We start from the raw sequence: 23,473 nt of genomic DNA, 5'->3' as shown, positions 1-23,473 counted from the left end.
AAATAAGAAAATAATGTTGTTTTTGCCTAAAATGCAATAACATAACATTAATTTTGGTGCATACTTGTACCTACAGTAAAAAAAAAATACTTCTAACATCAACATGTGAAAATCTCAAACATTTTTTAAAATCGGTACATAGGGCTGATCTGTTGATTACTTTTTGGATTAACTGATTAATAATTGGATAGCAATAGGCTTTTAATCACAATGAATTGTGATATCGATTATTGAAAATAATCGTCAACTAATTTAGAAACAGCCATTTGCTGGAAGAACACAGTCAGAGAAGTAATTAAGTCAAAACTTTACAAAAAAATATAAAAATATGTTGCATTTAAAATATAAAAATCTTCATAAATATCTCAACCATACATTTTATGTGATTATTTTTTATGATTATTGGTTACAGCTTCTTAAAAAAACAGTTTTAATGTATTGCAGTCCGCCTGACACATGAATCCTCTGGACATTGGTGATCAGATGCTTCCAATTATTGGAGCAGCTCGGGATTCCCGGCAGTCTCATGTTTTGGGAATGTGCACAGGAGACAGAAACTTCTTGTCTGACCCAGAGCTCATCAAAGCACTCCAACTGTACGAGTTACTACATGTCAGGTTTCAAACATGCAGACTGACAGGCAGGTAACCAGGGTTACGGTCGGTGTAACTGAGTACTGGGGAGAGCTTCGATTTAACATGTCTGATATCAGCGCAGAGCGGTTTCTGAGCTCATAGCACGGCATTGCCATAAGTCAGTCAGGAAATCAATACACTGCAGGGAGTGGACACTTAATTTGCGCATGTGACATGGAGTATAAAGCATGTCCCTGCTTGAGTCACAAATGTGTCACACGTGATGGGGTTATTTTAAAGTCTGAAATCTGAGCTGCAGGATCTGCGTTATGAGGTTAGTAAATAAATCAGGTGTCACTGCAGTGTCTGAATCTTCAACAGGAAGCCCTATATAGCTAATTTTATCTCTAGAGTGTAAAATGGAGTGTGATTAATTTTTACATTTTGAATGACAGGCAGCAGAAGTTCCTGTATTTAGTAGGATAGTTTTAGCTATTAGAGGAACTCTGTCCTTCCTAGTCTCATAGCATATATCCAGTTTGCAGTTCGTCCTCTGAAACCTTGCTTTCTGCATGCCACATAACAAATTGCCGTGGTGTCCACTTTCCGCATTGAACTTGGTGCATTATGAGCAGAAAATTAGCCTTTCTCCGCACGCGTATGTCATTTATTGTGTTTTTATTCTGCCAAGCAGGTGCTGTCAGTGGGGATTTAGCCAGGTGGGACTTTTTGTATCAGGAGGACAAGGTGATGCGGTTGAGGGTGTTTGCATCATATGTGCTTCGAGTCTGTTGGTTAGGTAGAAGCTGTAGAGAGCAGCTGTTGTCTGTGGAAATCTGGTAACAGAAATAGACCCCCTCATAACTCACATAGACCTCTGCATGTGGTGCAGAGATGTTCTGGTCTAATTTTAAGTTTCCGTGTAAAGTGTTGCACAGTTAGAACCGAGTTGTTGGCATTAAGTTACATTACTTTATTTGTAGATTGCCTTGCAAAAATATTCACACACCTTACTCCCATTTTTATTTTATTATTTTTTTTACATTTTTGCTACGACCATCAAGTAGGTAGACAGACAAAAATGATCACACATGTGAAATTCAAATAATAAACATTTTTACTTTATTTTATTTTTTACTTTTGCTCATTTGTTATCCTACAGCAACATTGGACTGGTTTAAATCAAGCCAACTTGATGTGCTAGAATGGTCTATTCAAAGTCCATGAAAAATCTGGGGCAGTACCTGAAAATTGCTTTTTTACGGAATTTACTTATTCATCATTTTGTTTTGTTCTGTCACATAAAATCACCAGTAAAACATACATGTGACAAAATGGGAAAATTAAAGTGATGTGAACTGGATATTAGCTGCATCCTTACATATTCACATGTGTGTTCAACATGGCCGTATACAAAGCAAAAGCAGCTCTCCAGAGACGCCACCTATGAGTTACTGCCTTATACCTGGCTTGTGAAAGATAAGGAAGACTCTGTATTAATCCTCCAACAACTTGCTATCTTGGTAAGGTCCATTGCGCATCTTAATGTGGCCAACATAGTCCCTGAAGGCATCCCTGAAGGCATCCCAGTGAAGCTCTCTACAGCTTCACTGGGAGGTGGACCCTTTTTTGGTCCACCTCACGTTGCTGGTACACATTTACACACGACTCAAGCTTCGTTGCTCTTTGCTTTTTGAGACTGCAAGTGTGGCCAGTTGTTGAATTTGGTCTCCTTGGAAACCTAATAATTTGTTGCTGTGTGTGTGTGTGTGTGTGTGTGTGTGTGTGTGTGTGTGTGTGTGTGTGTGTGTGTGTGTNNGTGTGTGTGTGTGTGTGTGTGTGTGTGTGTGTGTGTGTGTGTGTGTGTGTGTGTGTGTGTGTGTGTGTGTGTGTGTGTGTGTGCTCAGAAGAAGTCAAACACAATTATGAACAATGGACGGTCTGTTCACAGTCGTCCTTTCTCCAATTAGTTCTGCTTGTTTGCAGCTGTAGAAACGTGAAGGTAAAAGGAAGCAGAAACCAGAGGTGATAATCGCAGCTCTTCCCCAGGAAAGCTAATCTTGATTGGGACTGAACGTCTGGCTTGGCTGCGTCCTGAGAAGTAAAGATTTTCCACCGTTTAATAGGACAAGCCATTCCCTGACAAACGAAAGAGAAGTGTTCGCTGTAATGTAGACCCTTGCAAATATTTGCAAATATTTTCTTATTTCCCTTTTTTATTATAATACATTAAAACTTTTGCATCTCCTGCACCTTCGGTTCCATATTTAATTAATAATCTTGTGAAAAAACACAATGCTCATTCTGTTAATCCTTTGTTTCAAAGCTCAAATGGCCCTGAATCGTTTTGAACTATAAAAGTATTGAGATCATAACATTAGATATGGGTCATCTTAGATTTAACACACAAGTTTCTTCTGTAGTTGAAACAAGATTGTTTTCATGTCTTTATTACATCACACTTTATTTTAATGCACCGTATTTCAGGTTCAGACAGGCAGCACTTTCTCGCCTTTAGCTCGTCTGGTTGCTCCTCACTGGTGCACTGTGTGCCGAAGACTGGAAGATTAATATCTAAACTCAAACTATAAAGTCTTAAAAAAAGGCAATCATTAAAAAAAAAAAAAAAAAATTAACAAGGCTAAGCTTGGTGGGGGCACAAGTAAAGCCTGGTGGCCCGCCAGGCTTATAATACACTGAGGGAAACCCTGCTCCTGATGATGCTTCACTCGTGTTTGATTTGCTTGTATTTTCAGAGAATGTCCTGTACTATAGTTTGCTTCCTACTTTTGGTGCAGTGTCCAGTTTGGCTGGCATTTACATATGCAGAGTTTACTTTAACTGAACCAAGACCAGAGTTCCCTTTTTTGGTCCACCTCACGTTGCTGGTACACATTTACACTTACCCATACAAACCAGACTTTCTAGAAAAACGATCCAGAGTTTGATCAAAATCTAAACGGGTGAATGCACAGTCATTCTCTTAGTCTTTGGTAAACCATTTGTTGTTTTTTTAAAAATATGACGTACTTTCCTTGTAGCAAACCATCTACCGTGACGTTTTTCCTCTCTTCTATAAAGAGAGGAAGGTCACATAAAGGCCACATTTATGCTATTGGCTGTTTCCCGCCTGAGCTGTAGCTATCTACATGAATTTTTAGATTTTTATTTGTAACGAATACTTTTAAATAAGAGCGCATTTCCTCTGTACAACTTGTGACTTTGTGCAGGGGACAAAGCCACTTATGAGGTATGTTTGACTTATATCTCATAAGTCAAATAAAGTATGTTGAAATTTGTAAGAAAATATTGTAAAGTTTAATCATTACTTTTGCAATTCTCTCTTTTTGGTTTGCCAAAAACACAAGGAGACAGTCACAGCTCTGTCTTGGCTTTCAAGAAGGTTGTTATATGAAGGTAATGCTGTGTGTAACGACAGAAAAGTTGTAAAATAGACATTAGCGTTAATTAGACTTTTGATGGCCAGCGAACTGCTACTTGTTATGAAACAACTCTTAAGTGAAGGGGATCCCACTTAAATTAAAAATTTAACAAGCAAATATTAACTTTTGTGTTAAATGAATTAATAAACATACACACGAGTGAAAGCATCGTTAAAATGGATTAACAAAGCAAAAATGCTGTTTCTTTCTGCTAACACGATTTTCTACTATTTGGCCTAATATATGACTGCTTCAGCTTTAATGTTGCTTGAAATTGTCTTCTGCAACCTTTTGCAGTCAGGGTGGGTGCTCTGCAGTCACGTGGGATTTATGGCGCTTTACTCACCCGGACATACTTTTGTTATATCACGAACAAAAGTGACAGATTGGAAAATGTTTCAGTTTGTTGGTCATTTTTGAGAAATAATAACAATAAAAAAATATCTTAAGCGATGCCTCATGCATGAGGAAGCAGGAAATTTCAGATGTAGATGGTTTAACAAATACTTTACAGCAGTTGTTCATTCTTTACTCAGCTCAACAGAGTCCTGATCGAAGGTGCTACGTGGTTGTTTTTTTCGCCTGTTTTGTCAAAGTCCATACAAAACAGCTCTGGGTCAATTCGACCCAGCAAGAGCAGAGACATTTCTTCCCTCTCTCTTTGCCTGCTAGAAATAAATTCAATCAATTTGTTCTTGCAGATTTTTGTTCTTTGCATGCATTCTGGGCAGAAACTTTTTTTCCCTCAATTTAATTAAAAAAAAACTCTTTATTGATTCCATTTAAGAAAATTTAAATGTTGTTTGAAGTCGAGGTTCTTCAGAGATGTTGTTGAAGGCTGTGGGCAGGGAAGGTCTCCTGTTGCGGTCTGAGTTACAGTGACTCTGAAGAAGCCTCTGACTGAAGATTTTTCCAGTAGTGTCGTGAAGAGGATGTTCAAGGTTGCCCCACGCTGAAGGCATTAAATGGTCAACCATTTAAAATACTAAATAGCTTGGGATCTAAAGACATCAACAATCGGACTTGCATAGACATCTAGTCTAAAACAAGCTATAGAAAAGGTCCAGTGGTTTGATGCAGGTACTTTGCTCTCTGTGTTTAAATTCCACTTTATCTCCATCTGATCTCTTGTCAGCGCTCGCAGCCCGGGAGCATCTGACTGCATATTTTCAAGGTGAAAGTATTTTAGGCATTTCTAGAGGATGTTCAGTCCAGAGGAGAAAATCTGTCCAACGCACAACCTTTGAACACATCCCGCTGGGAGCCCATCCTAAAGTGAGAAGCAGGCAGCATGTTTATCATATCTTTATTCAAGTTTGCATTGAGACATATCCTTTTTTTTTTTTTTTGCTTTTTCTCAAACATTAATGCACTGAGAGTTCAGGTTTGAGTTGTGTAGGCTTGATCATCTCTTTCATCTGCAGGTGTGAGCCGCAGCAGCAGGCTGGATCGCTTGCTGTTTAAAACATAAGCGGAAAATTTCACTTGACATACAGTCGGCTGCTGAATCAACACAAAAGAGAAATTGCAAGTTGCTGTGACAAAAATAGCAAATAAAACCAAGTTATCACTTTGAAGTATTATTTTAAGCCCGTTTTTAGCTCCCAGACATGTGCTGCATATATGCAGTTACTGATGGTACCTCGTCTCAGTCCACAACGTAAAAATGGCTTTGCAGATTTCTTTTTTTTTTTTTTTACAAGTGAAAATGTGAAAGAAACCAATGACTTTCAGAAATCAATAATTTAGTAAAATCTAGTCTACAGATATTCTGACACTAGAGAGTAAACAGCATTGTAAAGATCAAGGAGCATGTCAGATGACATAAAAATAATCATTTTGGCCTACATGTGGTGGAAAAGAAACATCAAAATGAACACACTATCCCCACTATGAAACGGTAGTGGGAGGATCGCTCCTTCAGACTAGTGGCGGCAGCAACTGGCAGACACTTGGTTGAACTGCATATCTGCTGAATTTGCCTACAAACTATGTCTCAGTCCAATGTTCCTTAGAAGAACAAGTGTAAACAGCATAATGGTGGAGCATTGTTGTGATGATGTGCTGTAAGGGAAAATGTCACAAAGAGTAGAAGCTCCTTAAAGAGACAGAGGCCCAATTTCAATAAATTGAATGGAATGGAAAGATCATTGCAGAATAATCCTAGAAACCCAAAAGACGAGCAGTTGTTTGACAGAAATCCAGAAGTCCCATCTGAAGTTTGCCACAGGTCATGTAGTCGACACATCTGACTGTAGACATAGTTCGGTTCAGCTGAGGTCAAAATGCAACTTTATGGCATACATCTAAAATGCTATTTGTGTGGAAAACTGAACTTAATGACCTGAATTGCAGCTTCAAAGTTGCATTTGAATCGGTTAGATCAAAGCATCCTCGTGTTAGGATGGGCTAATCAAAGTCTAGCTCTAAATTCAGAAGAAATTTTCTGTCAAGATCGTTAATGTTCTCAGATATTCTTCAGTCAGTCTGACTGAGCTGATTTACAAAGAAGAAAGGGGGGGGGAAAAGAATCAGTTTTTAGATACGAAAAGCTGGTAGAAAAGACCAAAGTGTATGACCCGTCTGCTTAAACTTTACTATGATACACAACTGAATAATAGTTGGTCTATCATAGACCAACAGTACATTAAAATCAGTGGATTTAATGTGACGAAATGAGAGAAAGTTTGAGTATGAATATACCTGCAAGTGTCTGTGCTGACCTCATTTTCTTTGAGCCGATGATTTTTTCTTAACTTGACACGTGTGTGTGTGTTTTTGTCTTTCCTTCTGCAGGAGGTGCTGCCTGCTACTTTCACCCGTCAGACTGTCAGGAGAGCTCATGGCCTACGGTCAGCAGCCCACTCCACGCTCTTCACCCAGACCACCACTGCCCTGTCTCCACAGGTTAGCGTTTGAGCATGCCTCCTTGTGCGTGTCTGTGCGTGTGTGTTGGTAAAAGACAGTGACATGCACAAATTGATTCCTCATTGTTTGGGTTATTGATTTCTCTGCCATTTCACAAACTCAAACGAAAATCAATATTTTATTGAACCGTGATCAAGCTAGTGTTTGGCCTATTGATGGGTGACAGTAATGAGCCCCAGCAATGTCAGGCTTTTCTGAAATTTCATCATGCATTGCACCTATTGAGTCATTTTTAAAGGTCAGCTGGGAAATTTCCTGATCCATTCTGAACCCAAGATTTCAGCCTGTACTGGTTCAGAAAGCCAGCCGGATATTGAAACTAGTGTCATTCTGCCACAGAGAAGCAGTTTGTTACCATCAGCAAATGTTTCATCTGTTTGTGGAACAAACAGATGAAACATTTGCTGATTTTCATCTGTTTGTGGAACAAACAGATGAAAAATCTCACATCATGCATTCAGAAAAATGAATGACGTTCATTCATTCAGAAAAATCTCACATCATGCAGCAGTGGGCTGCATCAAAGATTAAGTATTCGCTTGTCGGTTTCAGTTTGTGTTCAGTTTAGTTTAAAATGAGGAAAACATTCAGTTTATTTATATTTTTACAGGTATTCACTTACTCAGAAGTGAGTTTTTTTTTTTTGCAGGGAAAGTCTGTGCAAATTAGCACCAAACCGTTGCAGAGTTTTCAGCTGGAGGATTGGTAGCTGAGACCTTCTAACCAAACATGACAGACAGTTCTAAGTTTTGCACCTTCTCACCGTTACCACTTTGTCCTTCACTCCCTCGTCTTCCTCAGACCACAACTCTTATTGCTCTGTGTTGCTCTGAGTAAAGGCCGACTGGAGTCCAATAAAGCAGACGCATTAGGTTAAAAAGATCGGCTGAAGGTTGAGTGGGTGTATTTTTTCTTATTTATTTATTTATTTTTCCAAGAATCTCACTTGGCCCACTAGCAGAACTTGCATGGGGATTAAAATTTGATGATGAGAGCAGGATATTTGTTCCTTGAGTGCTTGCAGATCTGTGGATATTGGTGCATTATCTCCTTTGACCGTCAATGCAGGGTGTATACAAACACTCCTGCTGCATTGGCAGGGAGTGTATGTTCGGTGGGCTTTGTTTGAGCTGCTGCATGTGTATTTATGTAATTGGGTTGTGTGAAACATAAAAGGCCATTGTTGGGTTTTATGGCGCGTTGCGGGACGCGTGGTGAAAGATGAGTGGCACCTTTCTGCAGACTGTTTACATTTTGCACAGGCTCAGAAAGGACAACACGGGAAATAAATGCATTACATCAAGACTGCTGTAAACGATTATTTTATTAACCAAGTAATCTATCGTTTATTCTGACGATTAATGTAACGGTAATCTGGTATTTTTGCTTGAGTAGCTCCTTTTTTAAATAGCATTTTATTACATAAAATACAATACTTTTCGAACATCACTCGTGTTTGAGACATGATTTTTTTTTTAAATGCAAAAATAATGAGAAGTAAAACAGTCCGTTAAATAGTGAAAAATAATTTAACAAGACATTCTACAAATCCTTACAGCTAGGGATGCAAACAATCAATTGACTTACTACTATCGAGTAATGGTTTGTTAGATTACAATCAGTTCCAGTCGATTAACTAATAACGCACGTTTAGACTTTATTTCAGATTTGTAGTTTGGCCGCCATCCAGCAGAGGGTGCTACTTGTCATTCTTAAGCTGAGCTGTTGTAAGAGAAAAAAAGATGGCGGAGAGTGCGTCTCTGAACAGGAAAGCGAAACAGTCCAAGCAGATTCTAGTGTGTGATGCAAAATGCCCTATAGGCGGTTCTGTTTAGAAATATAAACACTCGACGGGCTCAAGCGGTTTCTGTCCAATCTGTGGACAGAAACTGATGTTGACTCTGTTGATGGAGGATTAAGTGTTTTATTCTTTTCATCTTTTATTCTTCTACCCAGCAACCTAAAAGGTTGTTGTTTGGTTATATTTTATAAATATGTATAAAGTAACTAATGTGTGTATTACACTGACTGTTTATTCAGTCAGTAAAATACAGCTGAAAATGTTTCATAAAAATATGTGCTTTAGTAAAATTATATTATGAAAAATGAGCCCAATTCGTGTTATGGAAAAAAGGTAAACCCCCCTTGATAAAAGAGAAAACTTTTAAGGAAAATGGCTGCTTATCATTTAATTGTCAATTGATGAGTACAATCACATCTGTAGTTAATTTATTAACCAATAACTTTGCGCCCTCAGTTACAGCCCTACATTACATACATGGTTGGATAGTAAAAAGGTGTCTGCTGTGGACTCTTGGCCTTATTCACAAGGGGAAGAAGCAACACAGCTGATGGTGAGCTTCTCTGTTGTCCCAAGTGTGTCTCCTTGTGCCGTGTACCCCCTGAGGGAGCTGTTTGTACAGAGGACAAGGACAGGAGGGAGGGAGGGAGGGGACATGTGAGACTCAGCAGGGTAGGTCTGCATCGCCAGGTCCTCATGCCTCGGTTGGGTACAGCAGAAGATGATACTGTCATAACAGGATTAACTGGAGGAAGCAGATATGCTGTATGCAAGCTTTGTATGAATAATAAAGTGGCTCTAAACCCATCTGCCAATATGTGTTCTGCACTGTTGAGTCTTTTTTTAATATTGCAGCCTCTCCTCCATATCTCTCCTCCGTTCTCCTGCATTGCTGCAGTACGGTACACTCGTCTCCTCCTTGCCAAAGCCGGCACTCCCTCCCTCCCTCTGTCCCTGTTTTAGCATACGTCGGTTTAGCTGCAGCCTCCCGCGGGGTTCCTGCAGGTCACGGCCGCGTTCACCCTCACGCACGCAGGGCCAGCCTCTGCAGCGCCGCAGTTCTCGGATAAACCTTTCGATGCATCTGCAGCTCAGCTCCTCGAGAAGAAGAGCGGTGACAGTTGTCAAATGTCAAAGCGGTGGGAGGACGAGAGAGAAATCTCAATGAGGAAGAAACAGAGATGTTTGTTCCTCGCTGGAGCTGAGCCACGTTGCTTTTGAACAGAGGGTTGGAGCTGAGGGGCGCGCCGAAGAGGAGATGGTCAGTATTGAAGCTGACAAAGATGGAGCACAAAGAACATGCACATCTTTGGGGGCGGAGGGGAAAGCATTATTCCCCTATTGTTGTACACTGCAAAAACACAAAATCTTAACACATTTTGGTTTAGTTTCTAGTGCAAATATCTTGGTACACTTGAAAAAAGACAAATATCCAGCCAAATTTACACCAGAAGCTTATTGATGGCAACAAATTAATTGTAAATGTAATTTTGAATTTGCCATGTTAAAAAAAAAAGATTATCAAGAAGGTTTTCTGTTGAGATTATTTTTTTAAACATCAACTTTGACAATGATTTTCTCTCCTAGTCTTAAGTGATGTTTCAAATATTTGCTGTTCAGCTGCTTATTTGTGGTTAAGTTGGAATATTTCAAGATAGTCATCCTCCTTTTTGCACCAGACCCTCAGCAGACCTAAATACTGTTAAGTAGATTGCTTAGTCCTTGTGTAAAAGCACAAAATGTTTGACTAATGAGTCAACAACCCAGCAGCTGTAATTAACTTTTTACTGGAAATCCTTTCCTCATGGAGTATTTCAGGAGGAAGAACTGCAGATTAAAATCTGACGGTTCTGATTGTTTCGTAAAATAAATGCCTGACATTGACTTGCTATTCCAGATGCAACAAGCTTCCCATCTATGTCAAACGTTTTTTTCAGTCCGAGGATCTGTATTTATCGAGTGTCTCCTCGTCTGTTTCAAACCCTTCCTCTCCTTTTACGGCGTTCTGTCTGAGAGTGCTTGTGCAATGACATCTATTTGGATTGTAAACAGCCCAAATATGTAATTTATCTCCTAAACAGCGACACGCTCTTACTGAATCTTATTTTGCTTTATCTGTTTGGGTTCTAAAATCACCAAAACTGAGCTATTAATCTATTTATATGAAGGAGGACAACCTCCATAGCACTACTGGAAACTTGACCTTAATATTTTAATAAAAATGTTTCTCATTCATTTTCTGTATTGCCATTTGGTAAACTACTTTGGAGCATCTTATGTTCAAAGTTTTATCAGATAAGAATTAAGCCCCCAAAAATCGCAGCTCACGTCTGTTTGATTCTGCTTTTATGATTTCTAAACTTTCAGTTTCAACAAATGAATCCAGGGTGCGCCGACAGACTTACTGAGCTTTAATTAACCCGGCACCTAATTAGGAAGTCGGTTCATTCTCATGTAATTGCCTGTTTTTAGTGACAGCGCTCAGTGAGAAGAATCATCGCTGCTGTTATCAGATTTTCAGGTGCCAGCTGTCAGCAGACGGGACAAAAGTTGAGAGAGCCGGAGTTTGAAGATTTGAAGGTTTCATGTCAGCGTAGCGCTGACACAAACTGTCAGCTGAAGGTAAATAAAAACAGAAACTTCATCTCCCATCTTCAGAACTGCTTTCAGGCTAAATGATCTCAGGAATGGTCTGATTTACTTTACATTTTTTAGATAAAGCTTAATATCTTTGCATTTTCTGTCCCGTCAGAGCTCCATGTATTTTAAGAAAGGTATTGATCTGTGCTGCCTAACCTTTCATTGATTGTTAACAAAACAAGCAAAAAACATGAACAAAAGCTGGGTTGATCTAGTTTATGTAAATTTCCGCTGCCTAGAACATTAGAGAGAAATTGATTTTCCGTAGGTGAGGGGATTTTTAAAAAATGAGAAGAGCTGCCATGAGGAGTCCTGAATATTGGAGCTGAAGGCCCGGTGATTAAATCTGTGAGCATCGCCGTAATGGAGTCGCATTCTGTTTTAATGAAAAATGGGATGCGGTTAATTATTTTTTAAAGCATAATGAGCCGATGCCGCTTGGTAGTAAAGATTGGAGCTGGTGCTGAAAATAAACCTGTAAACATGTTAGAAGATATTCAGAAACACAACAGGAGAACTCACCAGGGCTCCTACTCACCCAGAAATAATCTGGAGTTAAAATTTATGATTTATTTCACTATAGAAAACAAAATAACAACATAGAGATGTTTTAGATACTCTACTGTCTTTCTTTGTCCTTTCTTCTTTCCTTTGACACTAGCACTCTTAATTCCTTTGTTTCCTTCCTTCTTGCCCACCCTCTTTTTTATGCCTTTAAAGTTTAAAACCTTCTCATTTCTGATGCACCTTTCAAATTGCAGAAAACATCAAACGATCTTGAAGAAGACACATTATCTGTTAAACCCCATCATATAAAGTAAGCAAGGAAAATAAAACACCAAAATGATTTGTGTATCATCCCACTAGGTCGAATTTAGGCTTTGGGTAAAACTTTGACCTCCTGTTATAAACTTTACTCTGTTGTTACACTTTCTTACAAGGAATTAGAAAATAAGAAAATCTATGAAGAAAACACAGACTATTTTTAAATCCTTTCTGGCCTGAGTGGTAATTACTTTTATTAGTAGCAATGGCATTTACTCTGTATCTGAGAAGCAGCCGCTAAAACAAAAATGTATCTCTTGTCTGAAAATAAATATAATATTATCTGATTTCTTAGATTAGCGATCAGTATGGCTAAAATAGCGCACTATTTTTGTGCATTTCCTTGAGCATGTCAATACTTGAACTTTGAGATTTCTGAAAGACCATTATGTTTCATCACGGACAGAAGTTAAAAGCTCACATAGCAGATAACCTTCCTGTTATCTTCTGAAAGTTTTGCTCTCTCTCGCTCCCTCACAGCCTGAATGAACTGTAGATCTGTCTAGTGTCAGTCATAGAAAATACTCTAAACTTTCTCCAACTTCACTTTTAAACACCCCACTAATTGGCAAACACTGTCTTTTTTTCCTCGGTTATAACATCCAAACTGAAGAGTGTTGCTGTCAGTGTGATGAAGTTGCTCTTACGTAACGTTAACAACCATTGCTTTACTGTACGTCTCTATCAGAAGTGTTTCGATAATAAAACAGCCGAAATTTTAAAAGTTCTGTACTGTAGTTTCAGAAAGTGTTTGCGGAAGTAATTTGGTGGCATCGCAGGATTTCTTTTATCCCAGTTAACACCAGCCAGTCACCAGCCAGGGGTCATCCTGTGTCAGGGAGGCTGCCAGGGGTGACCCTTACAGATACTCTTCAGTAATCACACCGAGACTCCTAAACCTCCACTTACTGTGATAATAGCTCTCAGATTAAGTCTCAGTGCACATTACCGTCATGTGGTGCAACTCCGTGTTTTCTGAGTGCCCCAAATTATCTCTGAGAAGCGAGAAAAGCTGTAAGGCTTCGTCCCTAGTGGGAAAGACGATGGGAAGTATTGGGCGCCCTTGTCCAAGTTCATTTACCAGCATGCAAGCTGGACCAAATCCTTCTGTGACGGATGGAGGACAGTGGGGGAAAGAACAATTGCAGCATGGGGTCAAGCGGTGGAGGAGGCCCTTGAGAATGATGGAGAAAGAAATCACATTGAAATGGGAAGGTATTGAGGAGGAAGGTTAGGACGGCGGGCAGCATACTGATGATGAGGATTACGATGAGAATGAGGAAAGAAAGATACAGGGGCTGTTTTTGTCAAGAGTATTAAAAAGACTGTCTGGCTTACTTTGATGTTAGTTCAAAATGTCACAAATGGGTGAATTTGAGGCGACTGCAGTTAGCCAGCATCTGATCCGCTAATGCTTTATGAAATTAGGCATGGAATGGTGTAAGATTCTCATGGTATTAGTTAAAATATCCCAGAAAATTTAAAACAATAAAAAGTGCAGACCTTATTTTCTTAAGTAGCAAAACAAAAATGCTATTACAGCCAAAGTCTGACAAATATATTTGTTACTATGGTTATAATGTTATCTAAAGCATTTATTTATTGGTTGCTTTATGTTGATATGTAGTTAAAATGTATGTATCCAAGCAATGTGGTGAAAAATCAACATACCCAGTCAGGACGCAGCAGAACACTGTGAATTCCACTCCATTGATCCCAATTTACACACACAATTCAAAATCACCACTAAAGCAAAGACGATTTATAAATTCTCTATTGACCAACATGGATTTGCATGACATGTTTTCTATATCCCATCAAACATGGAAAAATAAAAAGCCAACACAGCAGCTTTAGTGTCCGCAGTGCGACCGCTTCCAAACAGCCAAGTTGCTTTTTTCTTCAGAACACAGTGACATTTTTTCAGCCACCTGACTGACTGTGAGGCCAACTGGAAGGAGAGGGTCACTCTGACACTTTTTCTGGCATTTTATTAAAAGGCCTCTAAAGTGTAGAAATGGTATTACGTAACATTTCTTTGGTTTTGAAGCATACCGTTTTAAAACCTTGCTGTACCTGCATGCCGGTAACCGGCTCATCCTTCGGGGACATTATTTGACCTGTCTCAGTGCTGTCAGTTTCATGAACTCTGCTCGGCGTGACTCCCAGAGCTGTCAAAGTCCTGGCCGTCATGTTGGGTCCAGAGTACTGGTCCACCCCCAGAGCCGTCTTCCATCTGGTGGCCGGACAGCACAGTAATTTGGCCGTTGTGACTTTTCCTCCGACTGCTCTGCAGGTGGGCAGAATAACAGGAGCTTCACAGGGACCTGAATTATTTCTGCAAACTGCCCAAAGTGTGTATGAAGGCATGCTGCTCATCACATGGCCCCGTGGCACAGAGCCTGTGAATGTTTGATGTTTGTTGTGAGGAGCCTGGAGTGTTGCGTTTGCTGTCAACAGCTTGAAAAATAATCCTAGAGTTGGATTCTTTTTATGAACACACAAAATAACCTTCTCTAAGAGAGATTTATGGTGAGTCAGCAGTATTTGAGTGTTAAGCACGAAGGTACACATCACAATAGCATTCATCGATTTATTGCTTCAGCATTTTAACAACTAAAGGAATGTATCTGGGGAGTAGACCTACAGTATTATTCAAAATTCACGATTTTCATGTTTTTGTATTTCCATTTGGTTCTTAACTGCTTCTAAAATCAGCCCAAGAGCTTAAAAAAAACTCGCCCAGCTGTTTTTTGACATGAGCCATTTCAAAAATCTCCCCGATTGTTGAGTCGCACAATGCCTTTACCTAGCAACCCCAGCCAAGCCCAGCCGGTTACATAGTAACCCAAGCAGAAATGCTGCATGCTCAGTCAGCTGGTTTTACCGCTGCATATTATGTACAATGGCTGCTGGAAAAGACGAATATTTTGTTGTTGACTTACTATTCAGACTTACTATTGATGTATTCTTGTTGAATAAGGCTCCCCTTCTGCTTTTCAAAGATGTACAGTTTTATAATTGTGCGTCTGTTTGCAGCCATTTTCACGTGCGAGTGTAAACGTTCAATTGGTGGGCGGCACTTTAAATCCAAACTGCAGCAGCTAGTTTGGATTTAAAGTGACAAGACGCCCTAAAACAGCTCAGTTTAAAAGAAGCTCAAACCAAGCAGAACCGAGTCGACTAAAATTTCATTATATAAGATTGATTTTATGCAGAAAATGTAATGATCATGTTTTTTTTATATGCCACAGAGCTATCCTAACCTCACCTTTAAGAGTTAAGGCTAACTGAAGGCTGTTGGTATGGATGCTAACATGAAGAGATCTGTGCTTGAACGCCTCATGTATGAATCGGATGTCGTCCAATTCCCTTCAACTCCTTGTGCAGTGTCTGCTCGACTACAAACCTGATGCTTTCATTATGCCAGTGCTTCAACACGTGCCCAGGCTGTGTGTGGCTCACAGAGACGCTGAGCATAACGTGTCGACTCCGTGACTCAGCCAAGCGAGCAAGACTCTGAGTTCAGTTTTACAAATTTTTTAATGCACTAATGAAGCCAGATAGCCAGTGAGTTGGCTCTGACTTGGCTGGAAATTAGATGTGAGCTTTAGTTTTTATAAATTATTTCATTTTATAGGTCTTGTAATAAAAAATGAGGACCAGAGAAAGAGGGGAAGAAGATTCCTCTTAAGTTACTCCCAGGCTCTGCTGCAAAAATAACAGATGCTGCTTCAGGAGGAAGTCACAGCAGTCTGTGAGATACTGTACAAAGCCCTGAATATCACCTCCTAATAGACAGGAAAAAGTCACATGTTGTTGTAGTTTAACTCTCCTTTGTTTGAGAACAACAACCTTGTGAATCCGCTGTGTTTGTGGTTTGAGTTTTGTCTGCTTGACACGTTAATGTGTCAGATAATTCTACTAAATCTACAGAGGAGGCCCAAAATATGCCAGGGAAAATTAAAAAGCTTTTTGGTTTTGATTATTTTTTTTGTAGGGTTTTATCTATTCGTCCATTGTCTTCAGCTTATCCCTAATAGCTGTCGCCTTACTTGTTAACACAAATAGCAGATCAGCCAATCACATGGCAGCAACTCAATATATTTAGGGATCTTGATGTGGAGGAACCAAGTTGCTGAAATTTGAAAGAAATGTGATTGTTTTTTTTTTTAGGTGACTTTCAATGTCGCATGGTTGTTGGTGTCAGGCAGGTTGATGAGTGTTAAAAGATATGGCTGATCTGCTGGGATTTTCATGCACAACCTTCTCTCTGGTTCACTGAGAAAAATCTGACAAAGACAAATCCCTCTTTGGGTAGTTTTATAGGTTTTATAGGCTGTTTTTTCCCCCTCATTTCACAGTTAATAGTTGGATATTTGAAGTGGAAAATTCCACGTCCATGTTGATACCCTATGATCTGTGAAAACTCACTTAGCACGTTGTTTCTTGTCTTTTTCATTTTGTGAAGAGTTGGAGCTTCTGTTGAGGTACGTCACACATCTTGAGGTTACAGGAAAAACGGTAAAAAAAAAAAAAAGAATAGCGAATAAAATTCTGCATTTCCTCTGGGAGATTCATTTAAGAGATCAAGTTGGAGAAGAAATATTTTTCATTTTGATTCAGTGTGGGAGCTCCACTCCAAGGAGAGTGAGCTGAAGGTTGCCTGCACAAGGATTAAAAAAAAGAAGAAGAAGAAGGCGTTCAATATAAGAAAACAAAGCAATGAAAGTTGCTACAGACTGCTTCAGAAAAACAACTATATCACTGTGAATCCCCCAAAGCAATAGCTGCAGTTTTACAACAGAAATGAAACCTGGTGTGTACAAACCTGAGAAATGTTTTGAAACTGAAGTGAAATACTTTTAAGAACCCAGAATTGGATCTTAACAGCAAAATGTTGAAACCTCTTTTGCAAACAAATAAACATAAATTTTGTTTTTATTGCCACACAGAAGTTTGTAAATCTTTTAAATGCAAGCTTAGTGTCCTAAGATGTCCAACAACTGAATACAAATTGTTTTGTTCAAACCAGCTAATTGTACCTGAGCATAACATAATGCAAATATTTCTTCCCAATCCCATTAAAAAGCTCAAAATCAGTCATTTACAGTGTAGCAGGGGCCTTATTTCTATCCAGAAGTGACTGTTAAAATATACATGACACAATGAATATTTAAGGCACATAAATATGCACTCATTGCACACAGGCTTGTGCTTTGCGAGAGACTGATCTATAGAAATTTGTATGTAATTGGCACAAGATGACAGTTTTGATTGATGGTTCACACAGAAACTTTGCAGTTTTCTCTCCATTTCACATAGATACTCTCCTCCTGCACTAGCTTCTGCAGAAGCATGCAGTTACAACACATTGTGGTTTTGAGACCATTTTCAAGTAGTATAATGGTAATGGCATAATATTGCAAGTACATACACTCTAAAATAAATCACTAAGCTTACATTTCTAGCAAACCGACTGCTTCAGAAAAACAACCATTGTGGATCCTCCAAAGCGGTATCTGAAGTTTTACAACAAAAATGAAACCTGAGAAACATTTAACACTGGAACTGGGAGGCATTTTAAATTTCCAAAAATAAATAAATGAAACAACCGAAACGAAAAATAAAATGTATGCTGAAGTCTCTGACAAAATTGCCCTTCAAAATATTTGGTCTCTAGTTGAGACCTATTCACAAGACGGGAGCTTCTTTTTTCATCTAGTCTTTAGTAAAGAGAGAGCTGCAAGGGAAAAACAGAAATGCAAATGAATATTAAGCTTGCTTTAATTCATCATGTGATTTATTGCTTACTGTGGCAGGCTTGGAAATAATATTTCAGTAGTGCGTGCGTAGCAGTATTGATCTATGTGAAACACTTGTGAAACAAAGGAGCCACAGTCCCCCACCTTTTCACGCTTCTGTCTCCAGATCAATCCTGTTGCTCATCGACGAGGTCAGGGTTGGTGTGTTTATCATGCATTTGAAAACGGAACTACCTTTGGCTGCATGTCGATAAATACTGGTGAGGAAGAAGAGAAATTATGAGAGTAAAATGGTTCTCAGCTGAACATTGTGTTACTGAAATTAACACTGAAACAAGCAGCTAGTGCCATCTGGTGCATGAGCTTTCGAACAAGGTCTCGCTGTGCCTGCAGACTGACCACACAAGCGCACACGCGCAATAAATGCATTATGTGCAAATATGTGCACATAATTTATGCAAACACGGTTTTCAATTTTTAAGCTGCTCTTATTTCAGAGGCGATTTAGCGTGTGCAGATGCTGCTTCCTGGCACGATTCAGTCCTTGGAGGTGCCGCCCTGCAGAGCAGCGTGCCACACAGCTGCCTGTCTTCTAATCACAGGCGGTAAAACCTGCACTGCTTATTAATAATGCATCATGTTCCAGTGTTGTTGGTCCCAACGAGGAGTGTGTAAATGTGTGCTTCAAGGATGGCTATTACACTGCAACTGGCCCATATGTCGAGGAACAGATTCATCCACAGTTGAGATCTTATCCCATGGATTAGGCAGGCCATGAGTCGGAATTAATTAATCAAAGCATGTTCTCGAGCCTGAAAGGCAGTTTATTGAAACGCTGTGAAAGATTAAGCAGGAATTATTTATATCTTGCTGTGACGGGGTTCGGGTTTCTGACGGCTTCATTTGGGGGGAAGTTGTTTTCAAGTCTGCATTGCAGTGGAGCGAACAGATTAGCGGGTGCTTTCACAGGGCACGGCGTGCTCCGTCACGGTTTCCCTCACACGGCGCGTGAGCGGAGATTACTTAGCGGCGAGGCTTTCAAAGAATGACACTGCACATTTTACATCTGCTAATGGCTTTTACAAGGCAAGCAACACAATCTGGAGAAAAAGGCAGAGATTTCTCTTGTTACATAAGCTCATCACCGCCGAGGCGCTAGGAACAGCGCCGTGTTTCTGTTACCGTTCTCGTTTTTTTTTTTTCTTCTTTTTCTGCAAATCCTGAGTGGCTACCTTCTCTGTGTGTGTGTGTGTGCGTGTGTGTGTGTGTGTGTGTGTGTGTGTGCGCTCGTTTCTCTGTATTTATGAGAAAATGGGGAATGTGTGCGAGTGTACAGATAACCGAGAGCCTTGGAGTGGACACAGGTGTGCTTTTGAGCTTTAGAGAGAAGGCACGTGTTTTGGAGGAGAATAGGAACCCATGTAGAGTAATTAAATTTAGAATTTATTTAATTGAAAGTATTAAAAATAATTGCATCAATAATATTTAAAAAATGTAGCAGAATTTGACGAAATATAGATTTTCAGCCTTGGATGTTTTAGCTAGTGCTTAACTCCAGTGACTGCTGAAGCCAGGATGTATACTGCCGTGGACTGTCGACCTGAAACACGTAGTAATGACGATCATCTTAAGAACTTCACTAATCCATTATATTTTTTCAAATGTACAATTTTGGGTAGTGACTTTAAAATTAGGTTGTTTGTACATTACAGAAGAAAAGATCAGAAGAGGTTTAAACGTGTTGCAGTCAGCAGTCTCCTAATATGCTATAAAAGAATCGTAAAGCCAGAAGGGCAACAAGCCAAAAACTTGGACCTCTTTGAGGGTTAATGACAGATTTTCCCGTGGCTCCAAGTAAGACAGTTGACTCAGTGCATTTTCTACTTAATAGCTCATAAACCTCCTTTGTTGTCCCTGATGAAGCACAAAAGTCCACAAAGTGTAGTCAGTAGGGTCTCAGCTGACGCCGCTGATACTCTTCATTTTTTATTCATTAGTTTACTTCATCTCAGGAAGCAGGTTCTTCTGAAACTGTTTCCTTCCCTCTTTGAGTGACTTTGTGACATTGATACTTCTTACTTTGTGATTGAAGATCAGTGTTTGGCAATAATTTTGAAGAAACTTTTAATTAAATTTTTTGTTTATTTCACAGGTAGAGTCCAGGTTTTGTAAGCAGTGTTATAAAGAATCTTTAATTAGTTTACCAAAATCTGGTCCAGGCCAGGAAAATGGCGGCATAACCTACGTTTTTTCAAGATGTATAAAGTATTGAGTAGGCAGCACTGTCCCTCCCCCACCTGTTGCTTACCAATCAACTGTTTGAAAAAAGACTACTACATGTTTTCCTTGCATAGAAGAAACTTTAAAAATATGATATTTTGCTAACTTTGCACCTAAAACTGCTTTTAAATTATTATTTTTTGGGTGAAATCTATTCATAATTACATGTTACAGATGGGATCCAAGTTTAATTATGTAATGTTCTTAAAATAGTTTTACATTAAATGATTTCTTTTGGACAGCTTGCTCTTACATTACCTGTTATGATGATTATGTTACATCATGCTGGTAGATTATTTACCGGCTAATTTGATTTCTGCCTAAATTTCTGTTACAAAAGCATTCACAGCATGTTGGATACTTTTGTGTAAAAATTTTCTTTAGACCTATATACAGGCATATATGTTCTAGTCTGATTACATTTTTACTGCAGTTTTTAAATGCAGTTGAGAAAGAAACCCAGCATATTGTCGCAGTCTAGATGCGAATGTTAGAGGCTAACGGTTAGCCAGAAGTGATGTTCTTTGTGCTTACGGATATTTTTATATAGTTTGTCACAGTTTATTATTATTATTTTCTATTTATTATTTAAAATTCTGTCACACAACAGATTTAAAATCAGTGGAAGATTTTTTTTTTCAGTGCTTTGTAACCAGGTGGTGTTAGCTAGCCCAACTAGCATCCTTTACTCATCAACTAGCAACACAGGGAAGTGAAAAATATTACTTCAGTATAGAATACTTTCACAAAAGTGCAGGTTGTCGAGCTAAAATCAGTCTTCTTAATTCCCAGGGCTAACATTTTATAGCTTAGGTTCATAGAATAGCTTAATATTTTTGGGGATGAAAGTCATAGTATTTTAATAACATGATGTCGCTACACCCCTTGTTTGTTCTTTCTACTGTGGCATGCATGAAGTGCTTGTGGGATGCTCTCCTCTGATGAATATTCTCCTAACTTTCAACTGTATTCAGATGTGAGATTTGACATACAACTTTTTGTGCAAATTGTTCTTTATGTGTTTCCTAGCGACAGCTCAGGGCAGCGTATTACCACAGAGATGAAAGCAGTCGTGTAGTTTAGAGACAGCGGTTTCTGGCACTCAGCCTCAAGGGCATCGTGAAGTGGGAGTTATGTCAGCAACATTATTTCTCAATATTGGTGTCTGTTCAGCACTTACCCAGATGCAACGTATAAGCTCTGCTTGGCACCTACTATTGAGTTGGAGTTAAAAGGATAGATGTGGGGAAGAGGTTTTGAAACTGCAGTGTCATTATGTGTTGAGATCCCTGCATGGAAACAAAGCTGGAACGATGAAAGGCCAGTGCTGTCTTGACTCGTCAGCCGTCATTAGGTTTAACATAAAATATCATCTCATGTCAACCCAGCTGAATTATTATTTAAAATAAATAATAATGGACAATACTACTCAGAATGTTGCATTAATATAGTCAGTAAAGATTGTTTTGTTTTCCTTTCTAAATCATTGCAATGAGAAGAAGACATTATGGAATTGACTCACTTTAACAATATTTATATAAATATAAATTAGGCATTTCGGTATTTTGTTCCTTTGCGAGATGAAAGTAATTATCTAGAGACTTTAAATTAGCGTTCCTGTTTCTCCATGGTTTAAACATGAGTTGACAAGGAAGCTATTGTCTCTGGAAGAGACGAGAAAACATCCTAATAATTCATCCTAAATCATTAGGATGAAAAGTAAATGCCTGTTCATCCTAATAATTCAGAAAAGGCTTTCAGAAAATATCTGCTGGCCCAAATTCCCCCATATAGTGAGTGCTATAAATAAAAAGTATAAAACAACCAGAAGTGTGACAAACAAGGCAGCATGAGGATCTGCGTTTATCTTATCGTACACAGTGAATACAAGGAACATAAATAAATCTTCAAAGCTCAATGTTGAAGATATACATCAAAGACGGGCATCTTGACATTGCCATATTTTCTCAACAACCATCAGATATGTGGCACAGAGGATTTCATCTATATTTATAGCAGGCTGAATAATTGTATTAAATTTTCTAATAGATTTTGTTACTGCATCTAAAAAACTAGACTTTTGACTCATATTTCTGCACATCTTTTAAACATGCTGTCAGCGCCTTACCTTCGGTGATGGCACAAGAAGAACCATCACTGTGAAGAGGCTTTTTTTTTTTAATTCTTTTTTTTAAGTTTAGAATGAAGCTAAAACTTCATTCGGAACACTGCACATCTGATATCCTTAAAAGCAGCTGAAAACATTACAGGTAAAATAAATAAACTGCAATACAAAGCAGCTATAATCTGCTGTTGGAAAAAGCTTCACTTCACATCCAAAAAGCTTCTTCAGTCCAGTATTCAAGTGCTTTGGCTTACCTTGACCTGCAGACTTGGCATCCACACCACTCAGAAAAAACTGCAAAATTGTAACTTTAAGGTTGGTGTCAGAGTGGGAGATCGTTTGAGTTAAGTCTCAACCTTTAAAGACCTTAAAAATCACTGCGCTGCCAAATAAAATCATCTTGTTGCTAGGGATGCAAAATCCAAACAGCTGCATGAATTTATCAGTTTACTGGTGTCATCATAGGGCTCTGCTTAAAGGTCTAAAGCAGGATCGGGTCTTTTCCAAGCTGTAAATATCTCAGCTTAGTTCAATACATAAGTATTAAAGTTGATGTGAATATTGATATTGGACCAAATTTTTGTAAAATTCTGTGAGAGACAGAAATATAACACTCTGCGAGACTTGACACAGAGACGGATGGGCCCTTCCAACTGGGCAACAACCCATAAATACAAACTAGGGTTGTCTTCCGATACAAATATTTCACTTCCAATACAATATAAATATTGCAGCTTTAAGTACTGGTTGATACAGATATTGACCCCGTATGATATCAACATATTATGCTTAATTTTATCACTTATTTTATCATGTGGAAAGTTAGAAAAGGTTTGATCAAGTGATACGACTCAAGCACAGAACAATAGTCAGCAATAAGTGTGAGAACATCTCACCTATTTATTATTAACCACTGGGTTTGCTGCAGGATACAATCCCTGCTGGATAGAAATCCTGTGGCGGATTAAATGCTGGAGCGGAGTGCTTCTATCAGATATTCTAGATGCAGGTCAATGTAATACGATCTTTGTTTTTTTGGCTGATATCGGACTGATTTCCTATATTATCGGATGGAGACAGCCCTGATTACA

The 23,473-nt window shown here is 38.9% G+C and overlaps 1 protein-coding gene across 2 annotated transcripts in view; it reads left to right on the top strand.

Moving 5' to 3' along the window:
* mcu (mitochondrial calcium uniporter) overlaps positions 1 to 23,473 on the top strand; it is a 62,863-nt gene that overhangs the window by 23,701 nt on the left and 15,689 nt on the right. For both annotated transcript variants that reach the window (XM_008429958.2, XM_008429959.2), the window contains exon 2: positions 6,815 to 6,925. In XM_008429958.2, the coding sequence (XP_008428180.1) occupies positions 6,815 to 6,925 (111 nt within the window). The remainder of the gene's footprint in view (positions 1 to 6,814; positions 6,926 to 23,473) is intronic.

The sequence above is a fragment of the Poecilia reticulata genome, linkage group LG15 (genome assembly GCF_000633615.1).
Source record: "Poecilia reticulata strain Guanapo linkage group LG15, Guppy_female_1.0+MT, whole genome shotgun sequence".
Lineage (NCBI taxonomy): Eukaryota > Metazoa > Chordata > Actinopteri > Cyprinodontiformes > Poeciliidae > Poecilia > Poecilia reticulata.
Note: the sequence above shows the minus strand (reverse complement) of the source record. Positions and strands in the feature narration are given on the sequence as shown.